A 24,280-nucleotide genomic window follows, 5' to 3' on the forward strand; every position below is an offset into this window, starting at 1 on the left:
CAATGGCAAAATTCCGTAACCAGTTATCTCAACCACTTATTTTGGATGGAGAATGGCAAGTAGCTTTATCTTCAATATCCTTCCCATCAAACATCAACAACGTCAATTCAAACGGGTTAGTCGTTTATAAAAACTCGGGAGTGGAACTCGACGCCTCAAATAATCGCAGTGGACACCTTAGAAAAATTCGCAAAGGCATTTACACTAGTTTGGATCAACTCATGGATGAACTTAGGCGAATTGCTCAGTTTAAACAATTTGATTTTACTTTTGACAAAATTACTCATAAACTGGTTTTACAATTCGGAGCGAATGAGGGTTTTTCATTTGAAAACGAAGAAGTTCCAAGTATTCTCGGCTTCAAGGGTATAAAAGACAACTCGCATGATGGATACATTCATATTGGATACAAATCACACAAAACTCTCAATAGACACCAAAGTGATTTCCCAGTCGATATAACCTGTGGCTCACAATTAATATTTGTCTACATAGACATTATAGAATATCAAATTATTGGAGACGTGAGAGCTCCTGTAATTAAAATCATTGAGACCGAAAGGCGTTTAAGAAACGGCAGCATAAACACTGTTACACCTATTCATCACAAGACATTTACAATTCTGGATTACAAGCCCATACTTTCTAACAATATTCAGAACATTAAAGTGGAGTTGAGGAACGAAGCCGGAAAACTTATTCCATTTAATGGTACAGGAAAAGTGATAGTAGGCTTAAAGTTTCAAAAAAACAAGTGAAATGGAAGCTTACTACAGCAACCAAGCATCGCAGTCGATGCCACATTTCTCCGGTCATTATCGTCAAAGAGGAAGTGGCTTTGGAGCCCTCGCAGCAGGTATTGGAAGAGTTGCTTTACCATTGGCAAGAAGAATTATATGGCCCGCTGCCAAAAGAATTGGTCGAGAGCTTTTAGTGCAGGGTGTACCTGAGTTGGTAGAAGTAGCAACGAAACGAAAGTCGGCAAAGCAGGCGTTGAAAAGCGCGGTTGCAAAAACAGCCCGAAAACAATTTGGTGGTTCTCTCCACTCACGCATAACACGGGGCCGGCAAGCTATTAGACGTCGAAGACAACACTTTGCTAAACCTCGAACCTACAAGAAACGTTTCACTAAAAAAATCATTTCTCGAAAACCACAGCCAAGAAGAAGTCGACTGGATTTTTTCTCTCGTGTCAAAAATGCGAACTAATATTGTAATACCTTCCGAAGCCACTCACAGCTCATTGGACTTATTTGAAAAACCGCCTTTGCTTGTTACCTTTGATCAATCATTTGAACAAAAAACTGGACCACTTTATTCTCCCTCTGGATCATCGCTCGAATTTGAAGTTGTAGGCGATCGCAACAATTTCATAGACTTGCAAAAAATTTATTTGGAAGTAAAATGTCGAATACAAAATGTCGATGGAACTGATTTACGATATGACGCAGGTGATCCCGCTAATACTGATGCCGCATTTTTTGTGAATAATGTCCTTCATTCCCTATTTGCTGACTGTACTGTTTCTGCAAATGGAATAAAAATCTCTTCTGCCAATGGACACTATGCTCACAAAAGTTTCATAGAAACAGAATTCTCGCACGGGACAGATGCAAAGAAGACTTGGTTAAAGTGTCAAGGTTATGAGTATGAAGCAAACCCTAGCGCAATTGCTAATGCATTAAAAGATGCAAGAAAGCAGGCTGCGAGAGAATCAGCTCAAATTACCCTTTATGGAAAACTAGCTGTTGATTTTTTCTCGTGCGAAAAACAATTAGTAAGCGGAGTTACCCTGAGAATTTCTTTCCGAAGGTCACAAGATGATTTTGCCACTATAAGTGAAGCAGCTGGCAAAAACTACAAAATAAAAATCGATGAAGCAAACTTATTTGTTAGAAAGATGACTGTATCAGACAATGTAGTCGGAGCCATTGAGAAAACACTTTTGAGAACACCTGCAATATATCGATACAATGAAGTGATAACAAAAACTTTTCTTGCAACAACGGGGCAGCAAAGTTGGAAGCACGAAGATATTTTTACAAAAGAACCCATAAGACGACTTATAATTGCATTGTGTGCTGGTGATGCTTTCATTGGGACTAACACAGTAAATCCCTTCAACTATCAAAAATTTGGGCTGCGTGAGATTACAGTGTTCCGAAACGGTTTCGCTACAGCTGGTACACCAATGTCAACAATTGACAACAAGCGTTTGTACTACAATTCAATGAACGCATTAGCCTATGTAGAAAACGGTCATGGAATACCATTGAGTGAATTTTCAAACCATTTTATAATGTTTTCGACCTGACTAGTACACAAGAAGCCACACATGATTTTATTCATCCTGAACTAACAAATTCGTCTACATCGGTCGAGCTAAAATTTGATACAGCTTTAACAAACAACGTTGAAGTTTTCTTCCTCGGTGAAAAATCATCTACGGTGTATATTGACTCTCCAAGAAACGTATCCAAAAATATTCTGCCTATGAACGCATACTAATGGACGAAGATCAAGTTTATATTCAAGTTCAAAAGTGCAAGCATCTCAAATACAAATTTCGAGGTGTTTATGCCGCTGACAATTATCCGTTAAATTTACCTGTTAACAGTTTTATAATTGTGAATGCATCGCGAGCTGATTCTTTTGGTTCACATTGGGTGATGCTTGCGAAACGCTACGCATACCCCGTACTATACTTTGCAGATCCGTTAGCACTACCTCTGACTGCCTATAAAGACATTTTCTCCCGCCTACAGCAATGTACTGATTTACATATGATGATGGATATTATGGAGCACAGAAGAGATATTCAGTCTCCCCTGCAATCAGCAGACTCGCAACTGTGTGGTTTATTTTGCATCTATATTGCTCATTATTTCTATAGCAGTAAGTTTCCATTTGTACCTGATGTAAATGAAATGCAATTTTTGGCATTTTTAAAACATATGGAGTGAAATTGAATTAATTGTTCTATCACAGTACTATTTTAGACAGTAGAATTTTTACAGAACTGAAAGTTTATTAAATAGTCTGAAGTCTCACGTACAAAACTTCCCTGCCCACTTAAAATTATATCCATAATCTGATAGAGAGAACCAGAATATTCACCGAGCATTAGTTGACAAAAACGTTTTACAGTCACATCGGGGATAGTAGAAGCACGTTTGTTAGAAGTGGTAGTAGTAATGGTTGAGAGTCTTTTCACAAGGTTAGGCAGAGGAAGTTGTTTTTTAGTTTTGTTGGTTGAAACATGATTACATTTTGACAAGTACTCCACAGCAACATGTAAGCGAGAGACAATAGCACCATGAGCAACAAAATTTTTCGTAGGCAAAATAAGGATTTTAAAACAAGTCACAAGGCAAGGTATCGTCGCAGGAGCATACGAAGAGAAATCAATTTTATCTTTGGGACCCGTATATTCAAAAATGAGATGCCAATGATTGGAACCAAACAAACAACCATCGATAACAGTCGAAGATGAATGATAACCGTACGCATAATTTTCTATTGCAGAATCTTGAGGTTTTGGTTCTGTGTCGCAAATAGTGTATTTGAATCGTTTTTGAAATTTTTTGAAGTATTCAGGACTGTTTTCGTACATAGCTTCAACCATAGTAAGAGACTAAACTGAGTGAGTAAACAGTGAATTACCTCTATGAATTATTGGGTTTGAGTTGATAACATGGTGTAAACAAAATTTCAAGGTCGTTCGAATACGAAAATTCTTTACATTGTTGTTATTTTTATTGCTTGTAAACAAATTCTGTCTAGACATTAAGTAAACAAACTATAGCTGTCTGGTTTCTACGACGCTCAGCAATTAAAACAAAGCTGTCGCTTTTTCCCGAAGTTCCAAAATCTTTAACCTGAGGTAAATTTTGGGTTGTTTTCATTGCTTTTCAAATAAATTCTGTCTAGACATTAAGTAAACAAACTATAGCTGTCTGGTTTCTACGACGCTCAGCAATTAAAACAAAGCTGTCGCATTTTCCCGAAGTTCCAAAATCTTTAACCTGAGGTAAATTTTGGGTTGTTTTCATTGCTTTTCAAATAAATTTTGTCTAGACATTAAGTAAACAAACCAGATTTGTTGAAGTTGTGTACACGAATAATGGCTGTCTTAATTTCCCGAAGTTTTTAAAACTTTGCTGTGATTGGGTGACGACTTGAATTAAAATCCATATTTGTAACATAACTAATGGTTCCAACTTTATGGCTTGTAAACAAAGTTTCCGAAGACATTAGGTAAATAACTTGAGTCTGATGGAACTTTCCGATGTTATGTAACCTTTGTTCTGATTGGCTGACGACTTAAGATATAATCTATTTTTAGTAAAACAACTAATTGTTCCAACTTCATGGCTTGTAAACAAACTTTCTGAAGACATTAGGTAAATAAATAAAGGTTGACGGAACTTTCCAATGTTATGCAATGTTTGTTATGATTGGTTGATGACATGATAAATCCATTTTTAGTAAATAGACTTATTGTTTCAACTATTCTGTTTGTTTATCGTCATGAGAAATCATTAAGTTTTTGGGGAACAGGAGAACCACTTGTTTACCGAATTTCTATAGAAACGTTGACTGTTAACTTTTTAAAAAATTTTATCTTTCCTAATCCGATATTTAGTCACTTTCTAATTTTTGGGAAATGCCTGCAAAAGACCGACATTTACAGATCAGCTGTGAAAAATGTGGAAAATCTATAGTAAAATATCACATTGCTCGCCATAGAAAGACTTGTTCTAGCGGTACCTTATACTGCAAGAAACGAAACTGTAATTTTGCAACAAAAAATTCGGCAGAACTATCGTACCATATTGCCAAATCGCATGGATCGAAAAAGCGTAACACCTTAAACAAGTGCGTTGTTTGTCAGAGAGATTTTCCAAGTTTCTACTCGCTGCAGCTTCATCGCAGGAAGATACACCAAGTTAACACGAAAGTTGGGAGCTTAAACACAACCCGTGTCCGTGAAATAGTTGATGAGTTGAATGAAGATAGTGAAAAATTGAAAGAGGAATTAGCAGCATGTCAGCATTTACTAGTAGATGTGCACGCTGAGCATGGAAGACAAGAAGTTTTCAACTTCAGCCTGTCGAAATTGGACACCAACGAAATCAACAAAAAACTTGATGAAGTTTTTGAAAATCTCAAATGTGCTGCAAAAGTTAACCTAGCTTTGGGGTTCCTGTTGCACAACGTAGAGAACAACGACTACCGTTATTATTATCCGCACGAAAATAATTTACTTCTGGATAGGGCGCATTTGTTGAGCAATAAAAACGATTTACTCAACCTTCAAAGTGAAATTGAAAAGTTTGACTTGATTGAAACCTGTACACAGGAACGTCAGAACTCAAAGTGGCGATTCGCTTTAATTACGAACGTTACCATCTTTGCAGCACTCTTAAAAAATATTCCTTTGGGTTGCCTGGATTCTGTTCTTCCGGAACCTTTGTTAAGAAACCCAGAAGTTAATTGTCTGGTTTCAAATGGACATGATGTACCTTATAACGATAACTTATGTCTATTCCGCGCAATTTCCATTCATTTATTTGGATCCGTAGATGTTGAACCACATGCAATGCAACTGTTTGACAATTTTGTTTCGGCCACTGACTGTGATCCTGAAAACTTCATGGGAGTTTCTCTGGATCAAATCCCAGTAATTGAAAAATTAGTCGAAAAAAATATCTTCATCCATGATTTTACCATTGAAGATGGTGAAATAGTTGGTGAACTTATTCGACGAAGCATTGAACGATATGAAGAAAACATTAAATTACTTCGCTATAACAACCATATCTGTTATGTAAATGATATCAACAAATTCTTCAAGAAGTTCCGCTGTCCCAGCTGTGACGTCTTCTTCAATCACTGTGGACATTTTAATCGCCACTTACGAACTTTCAAAGAACGAGTGAAAAATATCTATCCGAGAGGTGTTTATTCGTTAAAGGAAACATTGTTTCAGAAACTTGAAAACTTCTCAATCGCTTATCCAGAAGATTGTACCCTCTTCAAAAATTTTGCCGTCTTCGACTTTGAAGCAATATGTGACAACTCATTGGAAATTAGTAGCTCTGCTACAACATCATGGATTGGAACTCATGTACCAGTATCTGTTTCAATTTTCTCCAATCTGTTGAAGGAACCAATTTTCTTGTGCGAAGAAGATCCTAATCGTCTCATCATATCATTTGTTGCTCAACTTGAAACATTAGCAGCAAAAAACAAAGCGGACATGAGACCTAAGTTGTTGGCGGTGGAAGCGGAGATCAAAACTAGGTTGAGTGATATTTCCTCTAGATTGCAAGTTGTTTCCGAAACTCAACCAAATATCAGTAACAAAACGGAAGATAGCAATGCATCTGAAAATTTTTTACGATTCCAGCAAAAGCAGCTCCTTGATCTCCAGCGTCATTTTGATAGTTATGTTGACACTTTACCAGTTTTTGGATTCAACAGTGGAAAATAGGACCTTAACTTAATCAAAACTTATCTCATTCCTCATCTAATAACTGATAGATCTATTCAACCTACGGTAATAAAGAAGGCAAACCAATTTATATCTTTTAGTTTTGGTGACATTCAGTTTCTCGATATTCTGAACTTTCTCGGTGGAGCTACATCTCTGGATTTATTTCTGAAAGCATATCAGTCCGAGGAGACAAAAGGATTTTTTCCGTATGAATGGTTTGATTCGTTGACAAAACTTGACTGTGACAAACTTCCTCCCTATGACTCATTTTTCAGCAAACTGAAAAACTTTAATCCTTTGGAGAAGGAGTTTTCTGAGTTCGAGAAGTTAATACAGCGTGGGAAAGACGAGAAGATAATCCTAAAGGAGATGGGACTGAAAGAGAAGCCGCTGTCAGGAAAACAAAATTATACTCTTTTAGCAGATTTGTGGAAGAAGGAGGGTATGAAAACTTTTCGTGATTTCCTTCGATGGTATAATAACAAAGACGTGTACCAACGTTGACTGCAATGAGTAAAATGATTGAGTTTTATCATAATCGGAACATTGATATATTGAAGCGCGGTTGTATACTTCCAAATTTGGCTAATATTTGTCTTCACAAGTCAACAAGTTCAAAATTTTATCCGTTCGTCGATAGCGATAAAGATTTACATGAAAAAGTTCGAAGTGAAATGACTGGTGGGCCTTCTATTGTCTTCAAGAGGAAAGCTGTTGTAGACAAGACATTCATCCGAACATCAAACAACATTTGTAAGGCGATAGTTGGAATAGACGCCAGCCAATTGTATCCCTTCGCCATGTGTCAAACGATGCCAACGGGTTTATACACTAGGTGGGAGTTCGATTCTGATCTCCAAAAGTTCAAAGCTCGTCAGAACAAGATTAGAAAATTTGAAAACATGGTTATTTCTTACTATCAAACAATCAGACCAGACTGTACTATTGAGAGCATCTATACAACTGGAAAACAGAAAAAAATTGATTGGTTTAGTGTTGATGGCTTTTGTGGACACTGCAATACAATTTTCGAAGCTCTCGGATGTTACTACCATTTCTGTCCCTGTAGAGAAGCTCAACCCTCTCTTAGCGAGGAAGAACTTAAACATGGTCTCCAGAAGCGAGAATCTGATAAGTTAAGGAAAAAACACTTGGAGAAAAAGGGCTACAAAATTATCGAGATGAGGGAGTGTGAATGGTGGGATCAGGTTCAAATGAGCTCTTTTCTGAAAAATCACATTAGAAAAAATTTTCCCTACAAACTACCCTTAAGCATGGAAATCCTGCTGAAGCGAATAGATGAGGATAAGTTATTCGGTTATGTACAATGTGACTTAGAAGTTCCGGAGGAGCTCTACGAACGATTCGCAAACTTTCCTCCAATTTTCAAAAATAGCAACGTTGGAAGAGAAGATATTGGAGATTTCATGAGAGAGTATGCTGAAAAAAACGATCTATTGATGAAACCACAACGAATGTTGATTTCGAGTTATAATTTAAATAATGGAATAGTTATAACGCCATTACTGAAGTTTTACTTGAAGCTTGGACTACGTTGTACTAAAATATACCGATTTGTTGAGTATACGCCACAAAAGTGCTTCAATGATTTTGTGCAATCTGTTGTTGATGCGAGACGAAAGGGAGATGAAAATCTTGACTCGAGCGTTGTTGCTGAGACTATGAAGTTACTTGGGAACAGCTCGTATGGTTATCAGATTATGGATCGAAGTCGACACACCGAAACTCTCTATCTTAATGAAGAAAAAACGCATAAAGCAATTAATAACCGTCTTTTTAGAAGACTAAATAGCGTTTCGAGAGATATCTATGAAGTTGAACTAGTGAAAAGCACAATTGAACATCGCGAACCAATAATTGTTGGATTTTTTATCCTTCAGTATGCAAAATTGAGAATGTTAGAGCTTTACTACAACTTTTTTGACAAGTTCTGTGATGTTAAAAAATTTGAAGAGCTTGAGATGGACACTGACTCTCTGTATATGGCACTAGCTCATGAGATTCTCTATGAATGCATTCGTCCCGAAATGAAGAGCACTTGGAAAGAACTCCGAAGTAATGACTGTGTAGAAAATTTTCGCGCTGATTGTAACAAAAATTTTTTTCCGAGAACTTGTTGCCCTAAACATGTGAAACATGATAAGCGGGAACCTGGATTATTCAAGGAGGAATTTCGATGTACTGAAATGTTGTCTCTATGTAGCAAAACTTATTGCTGCTACGACTCTAGAACGAAGAAAACTAAGTTCAGCAGCAAGGGACTCAACAAGAATGTTCTAGAAAAAAATAATGATGGACCATTGCAGAAGTACAGAAAAGTACTGGATGAAGCAGTGAATGTATCCTCGACTAACAGAGGATTCAAAACAGTAAATCATCAAGTTCTCACGTACGAACAAACTAAAAAGGGACTTTCTTATTTCTATCCAAAGCGAATGGTGGAGGCAGATGGAATACATACAAAACCTTTGATGATCTGAAAATAAAACTCTACTTTCAAATATTTTACATCCGTCATCTTTATTTACTTTCGCTGATACTTGATAGATTCTGATTAGATTTTAAGTGTTTTGAGTAATTTTGTAGTGTATTGTATAACTAGTCTTGGTATTCATTGTAATTGATTAACTATCGTTCGGGAAAAAAAACTTTGAAAGCTGCTTTATTTTTCATTCAAAGTTAAACATGGACAAATCGAATGAGTTCCTTAATCGTATCATCCTCCTTATATCAATTAGCTTTCCTTATAAGGAATGTCAGGAATTTATTCAATCTTTAGTAGCGTTGATCAATTTTCGTTATTGTTTTCTGTGACGTCATAAATCCATTTTATAGCGTTCTTTGTGACGTCATAAATAGTATGCATTTCGTACTCATCAAACTCTTTCCCTTTTGATGAAAAAAAAATACAATGACTAATTAAAAATAACATTGATTAGGATGTTCCTTAATCATCCCACTATGTGAACATCCAAGAACAGTCTTAATACATGTGAGCATCTAAGACTAATTTTAATGCTTGTGAGAAGCTATAGCTAATCTTAATACATGTAATACTATACCTAATTTTAGATGTAGAAGCTATACCTAATCTTAATAAATGTAGAAGCTATACGTTATCTCTATACATGTAGATTCTATGCCTAATCTTAATACATGTAGAAGCTATACGTTATCTTTATACATGTAGATTCTATACCTAATCTTAATACATGTAGAATCTGTCTTATTACAACTAATCTTATAAAATTTTATTCATATCCTTATATATCATACATTAATATCTGATTCCTATCTTTATACATTGCTAAAATAATTCAAGGGCGACCGAAGCGAGCCACAACAGCTATAACCAATCTTAATACATGTGGGTTGCCACCCCCCCCCCCCCCCCCCCGGGCACCTCGGTCCAGCTATATACTACTCACGTGTATCTTTTTTTTAGTTTTTTTTTGGCTTTTTTCTATTAATATCTTCATTTTTGGGTCTTTCAGTCGTCTTTCTGTCAAAAATTAGTTAATATGGCAACTCCCTTTTTTAATTCGTTTACTCAACGCCCTTTTCTACCTCAATGTAATTTTGTTTTATGAAATTGTACATATGCTAATCCGATTTTGGTAGTATTTTTTCCAATTTCTGTCAGTTTTTTGTTTATATTTTGTTTTTAATTACTAGAAATAGTATTTTATTTCATTATAGGGGACTTTAATTTCGTTTCAATAAAAATTCATTCATTTTTTGGCGTTAAGTTCTTGAAAATTCAGTTAAGATTATTTTCATAAATGCAGTCTTGAAAGTTTTTTGACCTTTTTTTTGCAAAAAGTTCCAATTTTTCCTATGTTTGAATTCTGTTTTTTATTTTTTTATTCTGTTCAGGAGGATGGATTTTTTCTCGGATGACTCGTTGTCTTTTCGATATCTCGAATGCTGAACAATGAAATGTATTCCTTTTTCTTTACTTTTTAATTTGATTTTTAACTTTGAAAAATCAAGAGTCTTTTTGTTACGGTGTTTCTTACATTGTGTCCATATTCTTCACATTGTAGTTAGTATCATGCTAGCTTTGTCCTGCAACCTAAATTTATTTTTGGTATATTGATTTTTTCAGTTGTAAAAAAATAAATGATTTCAGCTTTTTCTTAGTTTTTTGTCATTTCTTTGGTTTGCAATTGATTTCATTCAACATATGGTAGTACTGAGAGTTTGATGGCAAGCTTTCTCCAAAATTTCCGCTTATGACTATTTACTGCAGCTTTCTCCCAGCCTTGGTACTAATTTAAACGATTTTTGTCTTTGAATATTCTTCTGCTTATGTCTTTTCTATGATCACTTTTATTTTTGATTTAGTATGAAATCATGTTGTCTATCATATGTACAACAAGGAACAGGTGTCTGTTGTTTTTGTCTAAATCGCAGTCATTAGAAATGTAATTATGGGTGTTTTCTGATTCTTAAATTTGAGCTTTCTTTTTTGAAAAGATTTAACTTATCTTCTAAGGTTATCTTCCCTTTGCTTTCGCGATCTTTTGCAGATTAGAATCATGAATTATTTGAGGGCTATTGATAACCTTGTCAGCTTTTTCAGACTATCAGGTTTTTGATCATATTAATTATTTTGGATTTTTTAACGTTACCAAACGTTTTCAATAATATAAATTTTTGCTGCATTTTGTTTTTCTTGTTGTCAGTGGTTTAAGTTTCACCAATTTTTAGAGCAGATCTGGAGAAGTAGTTAATGGTTTAATACAAAAGGTAGTGGCTTCCGCTGCAATTACGGTTTTATTAGTGAAGTTTTGAAGCTTCGAGTCGCTTCCGGAATTCTTCCGGCTGATTTTTTTATTTCGCGATTTTTGTTACGACCATATGACGTCACAACCGCTTCAAATCTGCTTTTTGTTCATTCGTTCTTGCAATTTCAACTGAAGTGCGTGCGTGACGTCATTTTTTGCTCTGAGTGGAGCGAGTTTTTTGTTCATTCGCGTGATTAAATTTTTTGTTCTAACTTGACTTACCTCACTCTCAAAAATCACTTCCTCACTTTGAATTTGACTTTTATTTACTTTAATTCAAAGAGATAAGGTCATATGGGTGCGTGTCAACTCTAAATGAAGGTTATTTGAGAGCAGCTAATAGAGGCAGCAAAAACTTATACAGACTTTTAATCAAAATATAACTTATCAGCCTTCAATGAAAAGACGAATTTTTTTGGTCTGTCTTTTTTACTGTTTTTTTTAGACTGCAGATCTACGAAGCTATTGCGGCTATTTTCTGGCAATCTGCCAGCTATGTTCTTAATTTTATTAAGCTTGTCTTTTAAAAGATACTTAATTTTTTGATCGTTCAAAAACAAAGGAAGTATTAGAGTTCTTAAAATCTTTAACGTGATATTTAACAAGGGAGCTCTGTAATGTGTGTTTGCACATTATGTTCCGACCTTGCTCCTTGACTCAATTGTCTACCAAATGAATAGAAGATAGAAAACTCTCAAAAGTTCACATTCTTCTGAAATAATTGGCGCTTGAGTTTTAAAAAAGTAACTGAGGATCCTAACTAATAAATGAATTAAATAATTCCTTGTCGCATTAGTGCGCCGATGAGACCTACCCTAATAAGACTACAAAACGCGACAAAAATACTTGATAGAGTCACATAAAAGTCTTTAGGACGCCACTGGGACCTGTAATTGATAAGAGTATGTCAAAATAATACCAAAAAAATATACGAGCAACCTCGAAACCTTACGAACAATTTACAAAAGCACGAAGTATTGAAGCCATTAAAGTCATTAATTATTAACTGAAAAGATTCTATTTTTACTTGGACTAATGACTATAAAATTCTGTCGGCTACAAGATTCTTGCGACCACAAAATTTTGACGACTGCAAAAAGAATAAAAATACAGGCAGAAACCAAAAATTCATGAACAAAGGCAAGAAAGTTTTTGAAGCCACCAGAAACATAAGCTACTCACTCAAATACTTATATAAGTTTGATTGGGTCTATTTTCAATGCCAATGGAATTTGTTATTATTCTGTCGTTATTTTATCACATTATTGTGATTTTGTTACTATAATGTGCCAGAATTTCAAAAAAGTCCAAAATATAAACAAATATCTTAAAATCACAAAAGTTTTATGAAAACTTGTAGTATCAAAGTAACCAATAGCAATCAGCTAGACGCCTTAATTTGGTTCACTTATTCTTCAATAGGATATGAAACCTTCTAATGATCAGAATAGTCTTACAACTACAACGAGAGAAACAAATACAGGCAGAAAATAAAAATTGATTAAAAAAAGTGCGAGAACAAAATGTCGAAGCTGTTAAAACCATAAGCTGTTTACTCAAAGTTTTAGATACATTGAGTTGCTTTTATTTCCAACTCTATAATGTCTGCGTTTGATATAAAAACATCAAAAATTTTGAAAAGTTGTAAAAATAACAGCGGCACTTTACAATTGTAATCTTTTGGATGAAAAATAAACGGAATTACACTTTTTACCGCTGCGCGCCACGTAATTGGACCGATTTAATTAGTGTAATACATATATTTAAACAACAGTTTTATCCAAAAAAGATTAAAAATGACGCTATAAGTGAACAAAGTCAATCACTTCACATCAATGTTCAAAAAAATTACTTCAATAACCCCTCGAAAAAAGGTAATTCAAAAAGTTTTTTATTCAAAGTTTGTAATTTAAAGCTTGAAGGGCTTTTTAATGACACTACTCACAACTCTCTACTTTGAATATATCGATCAGCTACAATTGACTGAACAAAAACCAGTTGAGCTTTTAGTCTACAATCAATTGCTGGAAACAGCAAATTTTTGCGACTGCATATTGTTTTGAGAGTCGATTACACATTTGATAAAGGCAGCTCAGAGAACAAAACGTAACATGGAATTGCAAAACCCATTTGTCACATTGTATAGCCTATTATTAACTAAAAAATGCTGAGAATGGTCGCGGTCATTCATGTTGAGCAGGGTCATTAAATCAAAATTCTGGACCAAAACGCTTTTTAAAGATAACAATTGTGCTCTTCACTTCGTACCCTTTGAAACATAAAAAGTTTTCAGAATCTTTTTTATACCATTCTTTCAGTGTTCTCATTTAGTACAGCAAGATTGGTTTTACAAAAAAATTGGTTTTCGGGTTTGTCTCATTTGATTGTTGATTTCGTTTTTTGATATTGACGCCGTTACTTTAAGGTTGTTTTTTTTTCCTGAAAAATTGCCTTTATTGATGTTATCAACGGCAATAACAGTGAATGCTTAAATTGTGAGTATTAAGAAAAGTCTTGAACGTTAACTAACTTCTTTAAAATTGAAAGTCACTTTAATTTTGATTTATGAAGCAAAAAATAACCATTGTTTTCTTAGAGGCATGAGAGGAACGTATGGGCGGAGAGCATGTATTAATAAATTAGAGAATGTATTAATAAATTATAATGTTGAAGTTCAAATCTTTATTCGTTCTCAACGAGCATGAGAAAATGGTTTTGTTCCATTTCTCTAGCAACAAAATAAAAAACCTCACGCGTGGATTGAAAACCTTGCTGTACTAAATGAGAAAACTGAAAGAATGGTGTAAAAAAGATTTTGATAACTTTTTATGTTTCAAAGGGTACGAAGTGAAAGCTCTTTTTGTAAGATCAAAAAGAACCAGTGACCAGGCTCTGAATTTCAGGAATGGTTATCTAAACGAATTTCGTTTTTGAACTATGAAATATTTTGAACTATATATTTGGAATATATGTATTTGGAACTACATATATTTGGAAAATATTTTTGATTAAAATTATCATTTTTTGTTTTTTGTTCTATCTAAAACAACGGCTTCAAATTGTTTAGCTTCAAATCGACAAGCGAGTGCTTCGTTGTTAAAATTAACATAACAGCTGGCCAAAATCGCCGCTGTTGATTTTACGAGTACGATTGTGACAGAGCGACGCAAAGAAAAGTAAATGGTAAAATGCATGTTGTCTTTTAATAATCCTCAAGGTAAGTGTTTTGAGAACTTTTTGTAGATATGGCATAGTTATGCTCACTCGTTTACTTACTAATGAGAAAATGAGAGACTCTTATGAAAACCAGCTAGCTATAGATCTTATAACTAAAACGAACTAAAGCTATATTTAACCAACGGTTATCTAAAAATTGGTTTTCGGGTTTGTCTCATTTGATTGTTGATTTCGTTTTTTGATATTGACGCCGTTATTTTAAGGTTGTTTTTTTTCCCTGAAAAGTTGCCTTTATTGATTGAGCAGATTGATAGGCGAAAAAAACTGTCCTAGAGAAGTCAAAAAGTTTTTACGCAAATTGTTGAAGCAGCAAAAGTATGTGAGGCAAAACAAATTCTTGTCTGACAAAATGAAATAAATTGAAAGAAGGAATACTACCTAGCTGTGAAAATTGCCATGGGACTTCTGAAAGGTTGCTGGATTTTTATGATGGCTATAAAGTACGAGGAAACTGAACTTTGTTAAAACCTTGTTAAAAAACTTTTTTAAAATGCTAGTCGCAATTTCCCTAAAAGACTATAAAATTTTTGGCCCATATCCTACAATTCTGACAATTCCGAAAAGAATGAATTTTCGACGCTTAAGTAGTTGTTGCTAATCCAATTTTGTTATTCGATTGAGTTAAAAAAATACTTTTGTTTGTTGAGTTAAAAAATTAACAGGTGTCCTGAGAATTTTCAGATATATCGGGTCAATCCTCAGATCAGGAAGCAATTGGGTATGTTATAAACAGTTCAACTTTTAAAATCAAAAAATTAAAAATGGTTTCACTGACGTTTTTGCATTTTTCTTAATTGAATATTTATTTTTCAGCAATTTCGCTGGAAGTGATTTTTTTATAGCTGCGAAGCTGTAAGCTGAGCGAAGCTATATTGCGGTGCTCATGGCTTTTACGACTCGAAGAGGAGTATTGAGATTCTACAGGTTTTTTTTTAGCAGAAAGCAAGTTTGTTCATGACTTGAATTTTGACTTCTTTCTGTTCGAGCATTTACCTCCGTTTTTGATTGTTGACTTCTGTTTTCGAACATTGGAGTTTAACAGTAGCTTCGTGTTTAATGTATAGTTATTAGGAACTGCTGGTAATGTTCAACGTGAAGAGGTCATTTTTGAGATTTTTTGTTCCTATATAAGTCACCCCTAATTATCTAAACTACACCGCACAACTTCCTCACCACCTATCTACCCCCCGCCCCCCAACACCTACCTACCACCCCCCACAACTCCCCGCACCCCCCCCCCAACTTACCCCCAACTACCCCTACCCCCTCCCTTCACCTAGCTACCCCCACCTACCCCCCAACTACCCCAGCAATACCCACCTCCCCAACCTATCTACTCACCCACCCCACCTAGCTCTCCCCGCACCTAAAAAGTTGTCCGCATTTTTAGAACACTTTAATGTTGTTTGTTGGGCTACTTTTGTTTTTTTTTCTCTTGTCTATTTTGATGTTCTGATTTCGGTAAGGTTAGGTTAGAGATTATAATGCTCGACGATTCGAGTCGTTTCCGGTATTCTACCGGCTATGTTTTTTGTTTCGTCGTCTGACGCTCTTTTTTCGTTTTACATTTGTTCACACAGCAAAGCTGAAAAAGTCAAACTTTCTGAATGACTTCTTCCTCTCACTAACGGCATTTGCGCGCGTGACGTCATTTCTTACTCGCTTTAGCAAAAGTTTTTAGGTTATTTGCGTGATTAGATTTTGATCATACGTGACCTACCTCACTCAATAAAATGACTTTTGCACTTTAAAACTTAAGTTTAGTTTGAATTTGTTTTCGGTCAAAGGAACTCATTTGTGCAGTAAAGGTCCCTAATAAGAGGCTTCTGCGGAATGAATTTTAACAAGCTTTATTAATTTATCGCTGAATGTTTTTTTACTTAGTTTTTTGAGCGGCGTCGATTTTTTTCAATTTAGATCTGTATCTGTTTCTATCTCTATTATATGGCACGCAGGTCTATTCTTTCGCAGCTATTCCGGCAATCTGCCGGCTATGTTATTTTTTATTAATCTAAAGTTTTATATAGGCATCCGTATACGAAAAGAAAAGGTTGCAAATGTGAAATATTCTGGAAAATTTGATGCTCAATTTTTCTTCCCGAAATGACAGTTTTATAAAGTCTTCAATCGATTCACTTTTTCTAAAGCGTTCTAATGGTACCACATCTCTCTCCGCAAAAGATATCGATAATTCGCATTCGAGTATGCAGAATATCAAACACCATTAGTAGTAGTAGTAGTAGCGAAGTCTTTAGGGTTATACCATGGGTTTTCACCCTTTATGTCATTAGTGAGTAAGTTTGGAATGTTGGTTACAGTTCGTGCATTGGCAGAGTATCCTCCAGGTACATAGATTGGCTTCGTTGAACAATTGTGCTACTTGATCTTTTGGCGAATAATTAAATAAACTAATTTCATTATTAAGCTTACCACAAATTTTATAACCAAGTAAACATCAATTTAAATTTTTAGTTCGCGAAGAAAAGTTAATTTGTTTAATATTATGTATCAGGTGATGAAGGCAATAGTCACTTCAGTTGACAATGGGTTAAACAACAACAATGATGAGTCGTCTGAGGGCGTCCAGTGGGACCAGGGAGAAACTGACTTCCTACAGAATGTGGCACTATGTCTAAAAGTCAGTAATTTTGAACATGTTTAGCTACGAATTTCGCTTTGTTATGCAGATCTATTCTAGTTTTGTAATTTGTGAATTTGAGACTACTCATCTTAACAATTGGAACTTCTGAAGGCACAATTTGATTTCAAATAGTTGTTTTGATTTTGATCTTCAAAGCAAGAGAATTTTTTTTTCGGAATAAAAGTGCAGAAGTTTTTTTCGGAATTATCAGATTTCCTCATTTTATTCGGTGAATTTTCTGGACTCTGCGACGTAGCAATTGTATAAATAGGACATATTATGCACCCTCTCCCTCCCGTCCAGTTTATGTCCCCCGAAATAGATCGGTTATATATTGGAAAGGACGGAAAGCAACCGGAATTGTAATTTCAGCAACGCCTTGACGTCATTCAATCTCCAATCAGCAAAGACAAACAGTTTCCTAGGGAGAGCGTGGCGGAAGTGATTCCACATTTGCGCTCGTTCTCTCTCCAATTGCCCAAATCTCTCAAATCATCAGGGCAAGGTGCTTCTAACCACAATCAGAGGAAGATGTCTCAACAACTGCTTTCCAAAATGAAGGTATTTTGCCTGATAGCATTGATGCTTGCAATTTTGAGTGGTGAATGTAAACAGTTACTGCGTAAATTTTTTAAACAGTTACTGCTTCTAACCACAATCAGAGGAAGATGTCTCAACAACTGCTTTCCAAAATGAAGGTATTTTGCCTGATAGCATTGATGCTCGCAATTTTGAGTGGTGAATGTAAACAGTTACTGCTCGAGATATCAAAAAATGGGTCTCGCTATAATTGTGATTTATGAGGGGTTGAAGAATTGGTTTTAGTTTTTGACCCTTTTCACTGGTTTTTGTTAATCCAACCCTGAAATTTATTTGGTTAGAACTTAATGCAACTCTGACTTTTCTTTTTGTGTTAAGTCAATTGGCCGATCAATAAATTTTGCGGTGAAATACAAAAATTTATCATTGAAGAGCTCACGAAAAACTGAAACAATTCTTGACGAGATTTTGAAATTTTTTTCTTGGGGGAAAATGAGCCTTGGAGATACTTTAGATATGCCAGAAAATTTATCTCTTGGAAATGCTAAATAAAAATTACTTCAGAATAAAGTTATTCATAAGTTAAGAGGTTGTCTGGCGCGGTTCTTTGATCTTACAAAATACCATTCGGCTAAGGCTATCAAAAACTTAAAATATAAAGTTGAAAACTTTATTCTGATCCTACAAAATTTTTCATAATAATTAGGAATCAAAGCCACTAATTTAGACTTTTTGACATTTTTGTTGATTGAGAGAACCTAGATGAAACCTAATGGTAATTGAATGATACAAAATGGTGATAATTGTTACAAGTCAGTTGAGTTCTGGGACCCGAATTGAGTTCGACTTTGTGTCGTTTCCGGAATTTTCTGGCTATGGTTTTCTTTTTGGAATACCAACCGTATTTAATAGCTCTCGAACGAAGTTTCAATCAATCAATGTAAACCTGTGTCTCCCTTTGCGATTCGTCGGGTTTTTCTAAGCTCAAGCAATTTTCTTCATGTTTTTTTTTCAATTTTGACTTTTCTGTACAACTTTTCGACTTTTCTACTACTGTGTTTGTAGCTTGACCTCTACTTTCGAACATTAAACTTTAACACTAGCTTAGTTTCGAATATAATAATTAATTTCTCTTGAACGAAGCATTAAGCAGTTAGTGAACGTGTGTCTTTTATATGCAAAATTTTCGCTGGAGCATTTTTGCGCTTTTGTTCTAGATCGTTCTTCGATCTCTCAAGTGACTTTTTCACGCTTCTCATTTTCATTTTTGAGTGATCTTAATTGCTCTCACTCCGAAGTACAGTCTGCGGCTAACTTAAAAGCGATTTTAGCATGGGAAATTACAAGGTCCTTACCGCCGAGCGGGGCAAGCTGCTGACAAGGACTCCGGATGTCGCGGTTTTGAATCCCACCCTGGTCGGATGTTATTGCACCCATAAACCTAAATAAATCTAGGTTACAGCCTTTTAATTGCCCCGCCTGTCGTTCGAGATCATTTTGTCAGACGTTAGGAACTGCTGGTAATATTGAAGGTCGAAAGTTCTTTCTGAGCAGTTTTTTGCCCTAACAGTCACTCAGCATTCAAACTACGGACACCTCGTTCTGTCTTCAGCAGCTCCTCCCCCCATCTACTCAAACTACTAAAAAATGATTCTGAAATTTTTAAAGTTTTTAATAGCCGCCCTCATCTTCTTAGCCGTCTATTATAGCGCTCCTAATTTTTATTTTTTACTTCGACCAAAAAAAATGTTTCGCTTTACCTCATTTTGCCGCTTTTTTCAACATTTTGCGTGAAATCTTTTTGACTTCTCTGGGCTAGTTTTTCTCTTCTCTCATTCTGCTAAAAGTGAACATCAGTTGCTCAGCAAAGCAATTCAAAATGAACAGAGTCAGTATAAAAAATTGAAGTCGGAAATAAAAACGGGATGAACCCATAAAGCCCAATTTCAGATGCCCGCTATTTGAACGTCGTTCCTATCAGTCTTAGTTACCATCTCTAATGCTTATTGGTATTGATAGTAGCCCCGGTAGCCGAGAAGTATGTTCAACTACGAAATGCCATCAAAATAAATGGGACTTGAAAAATGTTTTTGTACAAAAATCTTATTTTTCAATATCTTTTCAATCCCAATCATGCTTATTGGAATCAACGGCGGCTATTTTCCGGCAATCTGCCGGGTATGTTTAGTTTTATCACGCAATTAATTCTTTATTTGTTTTTTCACTTTTCTGATTTAGGAATTTCCAATTGGAAAATTACCTCGCCCAAATCGTCGAGTTCTTTCATGTGTTCTCCCGGAAATTTTTTATGCAAAATTTTTTGCCTGACCGTTTTTACTTTTTAGCTAGAGCTTTATTTCGCTTGAGTGATAGAACTTCTCTCTTCTAAAATGGGATAAACTGGCATTAATTGTCTGAGCAGCTCACTTAGGATCTTTAATAGGCTCTCAGTGTAGGGTTCACGGAATCTGCTGAGTAGGTTGAGCTTCAGGATGGGACGGGACCGATATCTCACGCGGCTTTCTGCCAACCCCTCCCCTCCCTCTCCAACGCACTGCGAATGGGACTAAGCTTAAGCTAGTTACAACTAAACAAGCCAACCTCTCGCTTGTTGTTCGAGAGCAATTCTTCCGACGATAGCCGGTTTATGATTAATTGCTCTCAGACAAAGTTTGTAGCAGTTATATTAGTCCTGTCGGTCTTTTTTATGCGATTTTTTGTCTGACGCTTTTGACTTTTCGTTCTCAAAAACGGGATAAACAGGTAGCGCCAAGCAGGTGGGCATTAAGTGCTCTTAGAGCCTTTCAGCTCAAACGGTTTTGGAGACTTATACTTATGGCATACTTATACTTATACTTTTTCAACCTTTTAATGTCACAAATTTTAGCAATTTTTTGATACAACATGCTTTTCAAGTTTTTTGAAAAATTTTTGTTGTTTTTTAGGTTTCTTCACTCTCAAGAGCCATGGAACCTCCTCTAGGGTTTGACAATAAGTACTGTATATTTTCTAGATGCAATGGAATGTTTTTCAAGATTTTAGCCACACGAACTTTAGCATTTTTTGACTAACCTTGCATTTTTTTGGCAATTTTTGTCATTCTGGTGTTTTCAGCCTCAGGGTTCGGAAAACCTCCGTTAGTGTTTGATAAAAAGTTACTTGTAGATTTTTTTGGCCGTGGATTAGTTTTTAATTTTTTATTTTCACAAATTTTAGCATTTTTTTTATAAAACTTGCAATTTTCAATTTTATGAAATCTTTTGTCATTTTTTAGGTTTCTCCAGCGACAAGAGTCACATCCTCTAGGGTTTGATAATAGGTTACTTCATATTTTATAGATGTAATGGAATGTTTTTCAAGATTTAGGCAAGATTTAGAATGTCACAAATTTAGGCAAATTTTTAAAAAAAATTTGCAATTTCAATTTTTTTAATTTTTTGACATTTTTTTAAAAATTTTTCTGGCACCAGGGTACTAGGAACCTCCTCCAAGGTTTAATAATATGCTGTTGCATAATTTCTGGAGTTAATGGAATATTTATCAATAATTTAATGACTCCAGATTTAGGATTTTTCGATGAAATCTAATTTTTTTTTCAAATTTTCGGAAGATCGTCCATGTGTAAAGTTTATGGATCTCTATGAGCCAGTGAAACTGTTTAATGCTTAAAATGCGGATAATGGATAGTCTCTGGAGACAATTAAATGGTTTTGAGTATTTATTATGTTGAAATTTAGCAAGATTTTTAAAATTTGCCATTGTTATCAAACTTTTTGAATATTTTTGCCCTTTTCTGAGTTTAACGATCATTACTGGCCAACGAGACTTTTTATGTCTTGCAGATGGGTTATTTGATAGAACTCTAGAGATAAAAATGGTTTTGAACTTTTTTCACTTCGAAATCTGGCAAATTTTTAAAATTTTTGTATTTGAGTTATTTACTGACAAGGCTAGAAATAAAAAGTTGCATAGTCGAATCGAGCTAAAGCTAGCCTCACTAATCCCTGCCTAGCTACTGAGAAAGCTGACCGCTGACGGGTCGTTTGAGAACAATTCGCCCGACGTTAGTCGTTTATGTCAGACATGCCCCTCCTTCACGCTGCTTTCTGACAGCCCCTCCCCTCCCTCTCCAACGCACTGCGAATGAGCCTAAGCTTAAGGTAGTTACAACCAAAAAAGCCAACCTTTCGCTTGTTTCTTGAGAGCAATTCATCCGACGGCAGCCGGTTTATGTTTTTAATTTGGGCGCGTTGTAATTTTAACAATTATAATTAGTCTCCTTTTGGTCTTCTATGCAATTTCTCGTACTATCGACTATCCGTCTGATCGTTTTTTTCGTCGGGGAAAATGATTTTTGTCCTCAAAAACGATATTAAGAGGGAAAGACCGTGGGGGTGTTAAATTTCTCTTAGAACCTTGAGGTTTACTAATTTAGTAAAGTATAAATGTAAACGGTAGTCTAAGTATGCGATCCACCGAAACTCTTTAGAAGGCATAAATTCATTATGTGAAGGGAGTTTGACACACCCCCCTTCAATTCACCCCATCATTAAAGCTAAAGCTAGCCTCCCTTAGCCTCAGCTACCGACAAAACCAACTGCTAACAAGTCGTTTGAGCAATTTTCCCGACCTTATTTGGTTATGTTTTGTTAATTGTCAAAAATGTGGTAGCAATTCTTGCTGAAAATACAAAGATGTTTTTCAGAATGGCGTCGTTGTTGAAATGGATGCAAGTGCAGAGCATCTGGAGAAGATCACTTCAAGTAGAAAAGGGTCGTTGATTGACTATGCTGCATCTAGTAGGTCAGTAAGTTTTTTAGTTTGGATAGTCAAAAATGTATAGAATAAAACTTCTAAGGCATGTTGTTCGTTTGACTTTCTTCTAAATGAAACGTTTTCGATTCATTGGGATAAAAAATTTCATCAAAGAGAGCTTGGCTTGATTGTATCGCGTATAAACCAATATATTTAATTTCAAAACGCATTCTGATTATCAAACATATTCCAAATCTGCGGTTCTGATCATTTTTCATCAAAATTATCTGAAATTGTCAATTTAGAAAATTTGCCAAAATTCATTTAACTGATACTAATCTAGTCTTTATAGCAGCTAGCACTCTTTCGACTAATTTCAATTTCTGAGCCTCTGCAATATATAGACCCATTGTGACAGCAAATCCTGTTTATAAAAATTAAAATTGAATATTTAGGCTAGCGCAAAGTTCTAGAAGCCGTTCAATTGAAGACGACAGCGATGGTGACGTTGAAGATGGTAGCGCAAATGGGGCATCGGTAGCAGGCACGTCAAAGGATGGAAATTACGAAATAACAACAAACACTGTCGTCGCGGTAGTCAAACCGGGCAACCTGTTACCGAAACCGAGGAAAAAGGTAGCGAGGTTTTTAATAGCCGCACAGCGATAGCTGGGGCTATTATTGGCCTTCTCTTGGTTTTTTTACGACTCGAAGAGGAGTATTGGTTTTCTTAAGGTTTTTTTTTACCGGAAGTACTATTCGTTCAGACGCTGTTTTGACCTAAAAGCGAAAGTGAGAGAAATTGCCGTGTGAACTAATTTTTTCTGAGCGAGAAAAGTTTTTTGATCATGCGCTGCGTTTAGTGAATGACTTTTTGACTTTGAAAAGTAGTTTTTGACTGAATGGCACATATAGATAACCGTTTTTAGCCGTTTTTTCGTCTAAGTGGCCTATTTTTTTGCTTGTAATTTGGTTTTTTGTAGAAATGATTTTTATTCGATGCTATATTGAAATGTAAACCTTGGAAATTAATAGCACAGTGTTTTGCAGAGTCTGAAAACGCGTTTCAAGTTCAAAATTGGCATAAATTTCTTGATTTTTGAATTAATTTTTGGCTTTTTCCTTTTATTTTCTTCATTTTTCGATCTTTTAGACGTCTTATTGTCAAAAATCAGTCAATATGACAACTTCCCGTTGACAATTCATATACTCGATGCCTCTTTTTACCTCGATGTAATTTTGTTTTATAAAATTGTACATATGCTAATCCGATTTTGGTAGTTTTTTTCCTATTTTTCTCAGTTTTTTGTCTGTATTTTGGTTTTAATTACTAGCAATATTCTTTTTGTGCAACATGAGGGGCTTTAATTTCGTTTCGATGAAAACGTCAATAATTTTTTAGCGTTAAATTTTTGAAAAACAGTTAAATTTTTTTTATAAATGCAGTTCTAAAAATTTTTTGAACTTTTTTTGCAAAATGTTTCGTATGTTTGATTTCTGCTTTTTCTTTTTTTGATCTGTTCAGGAGGATAGATCTCTGTCTCGGATGTATCGTTGTATTTTATATGTCTCGAATGCTGAAAAATGAAATGGTGTTAGTTTTTCTTGTTTTTTTAAATTTGATTTTTGAACTTTCAAAACTTTTAAACTTTGATTTGAACTTTCAAAAATCAAGAATTAGTGTTTGTTACGGTGTTCCTTACATTGTGTCCATATTGCTTACATTCTAGCTCGTATCTTTCTAGCCCTGTCCTGGCACCTACATTTATACCGGTTTTATTGATTTTTTCAGTTATT

At 35.2% G+C, this 24,280-nt stretch overlaps 1 protein-coding gene across 1 annotated transcript in view; it reads left to right on the forward strand.

Moving 5' to 3' along the window:
• LOC142344381 (uncharacterized) overlaps positions 1 to 24,280 on the forward strand; it is a 43,991-nt gene that overhangs the window by 13,423 nt on the left and 6,288 nt on the right. Inside the window, exons 2-5 of the mRNA XM_075395985.1 lie at positions 17,060 to 17,185; positions 17,561 to 17,749; positions 22,434 to 22,531; positions 22,939 to 23,119. Coding sequence (XP_075252100.1) covers positions 17,060 to 17,185; positions 17,561 to 17,749; positions 22,434 to 22,531; positions 22,939 to 23,119 — 594 coding nt within the window. The remainder of the gene's footprint in view (positions 1 to 17,059; positions 17,186 to 17,560; positions 17,750 to 22,433; positions 22,532 to 22,938; positions 23,120 to 24,280) is intronic.

Source organism: Convolutriloba macropyga, chromosome 8 (assembly GCF_964194025.1).
Source record: "Convolutriloba macropyga chromosome 8, txConMacr16.3, whole genome shotgun sequence".
NCBI lineage: Eukaryota > Metazoa > Xenacoelomorpha > Acoela > Convolutidae > Convolutriloba > Convolutriloba macropyga.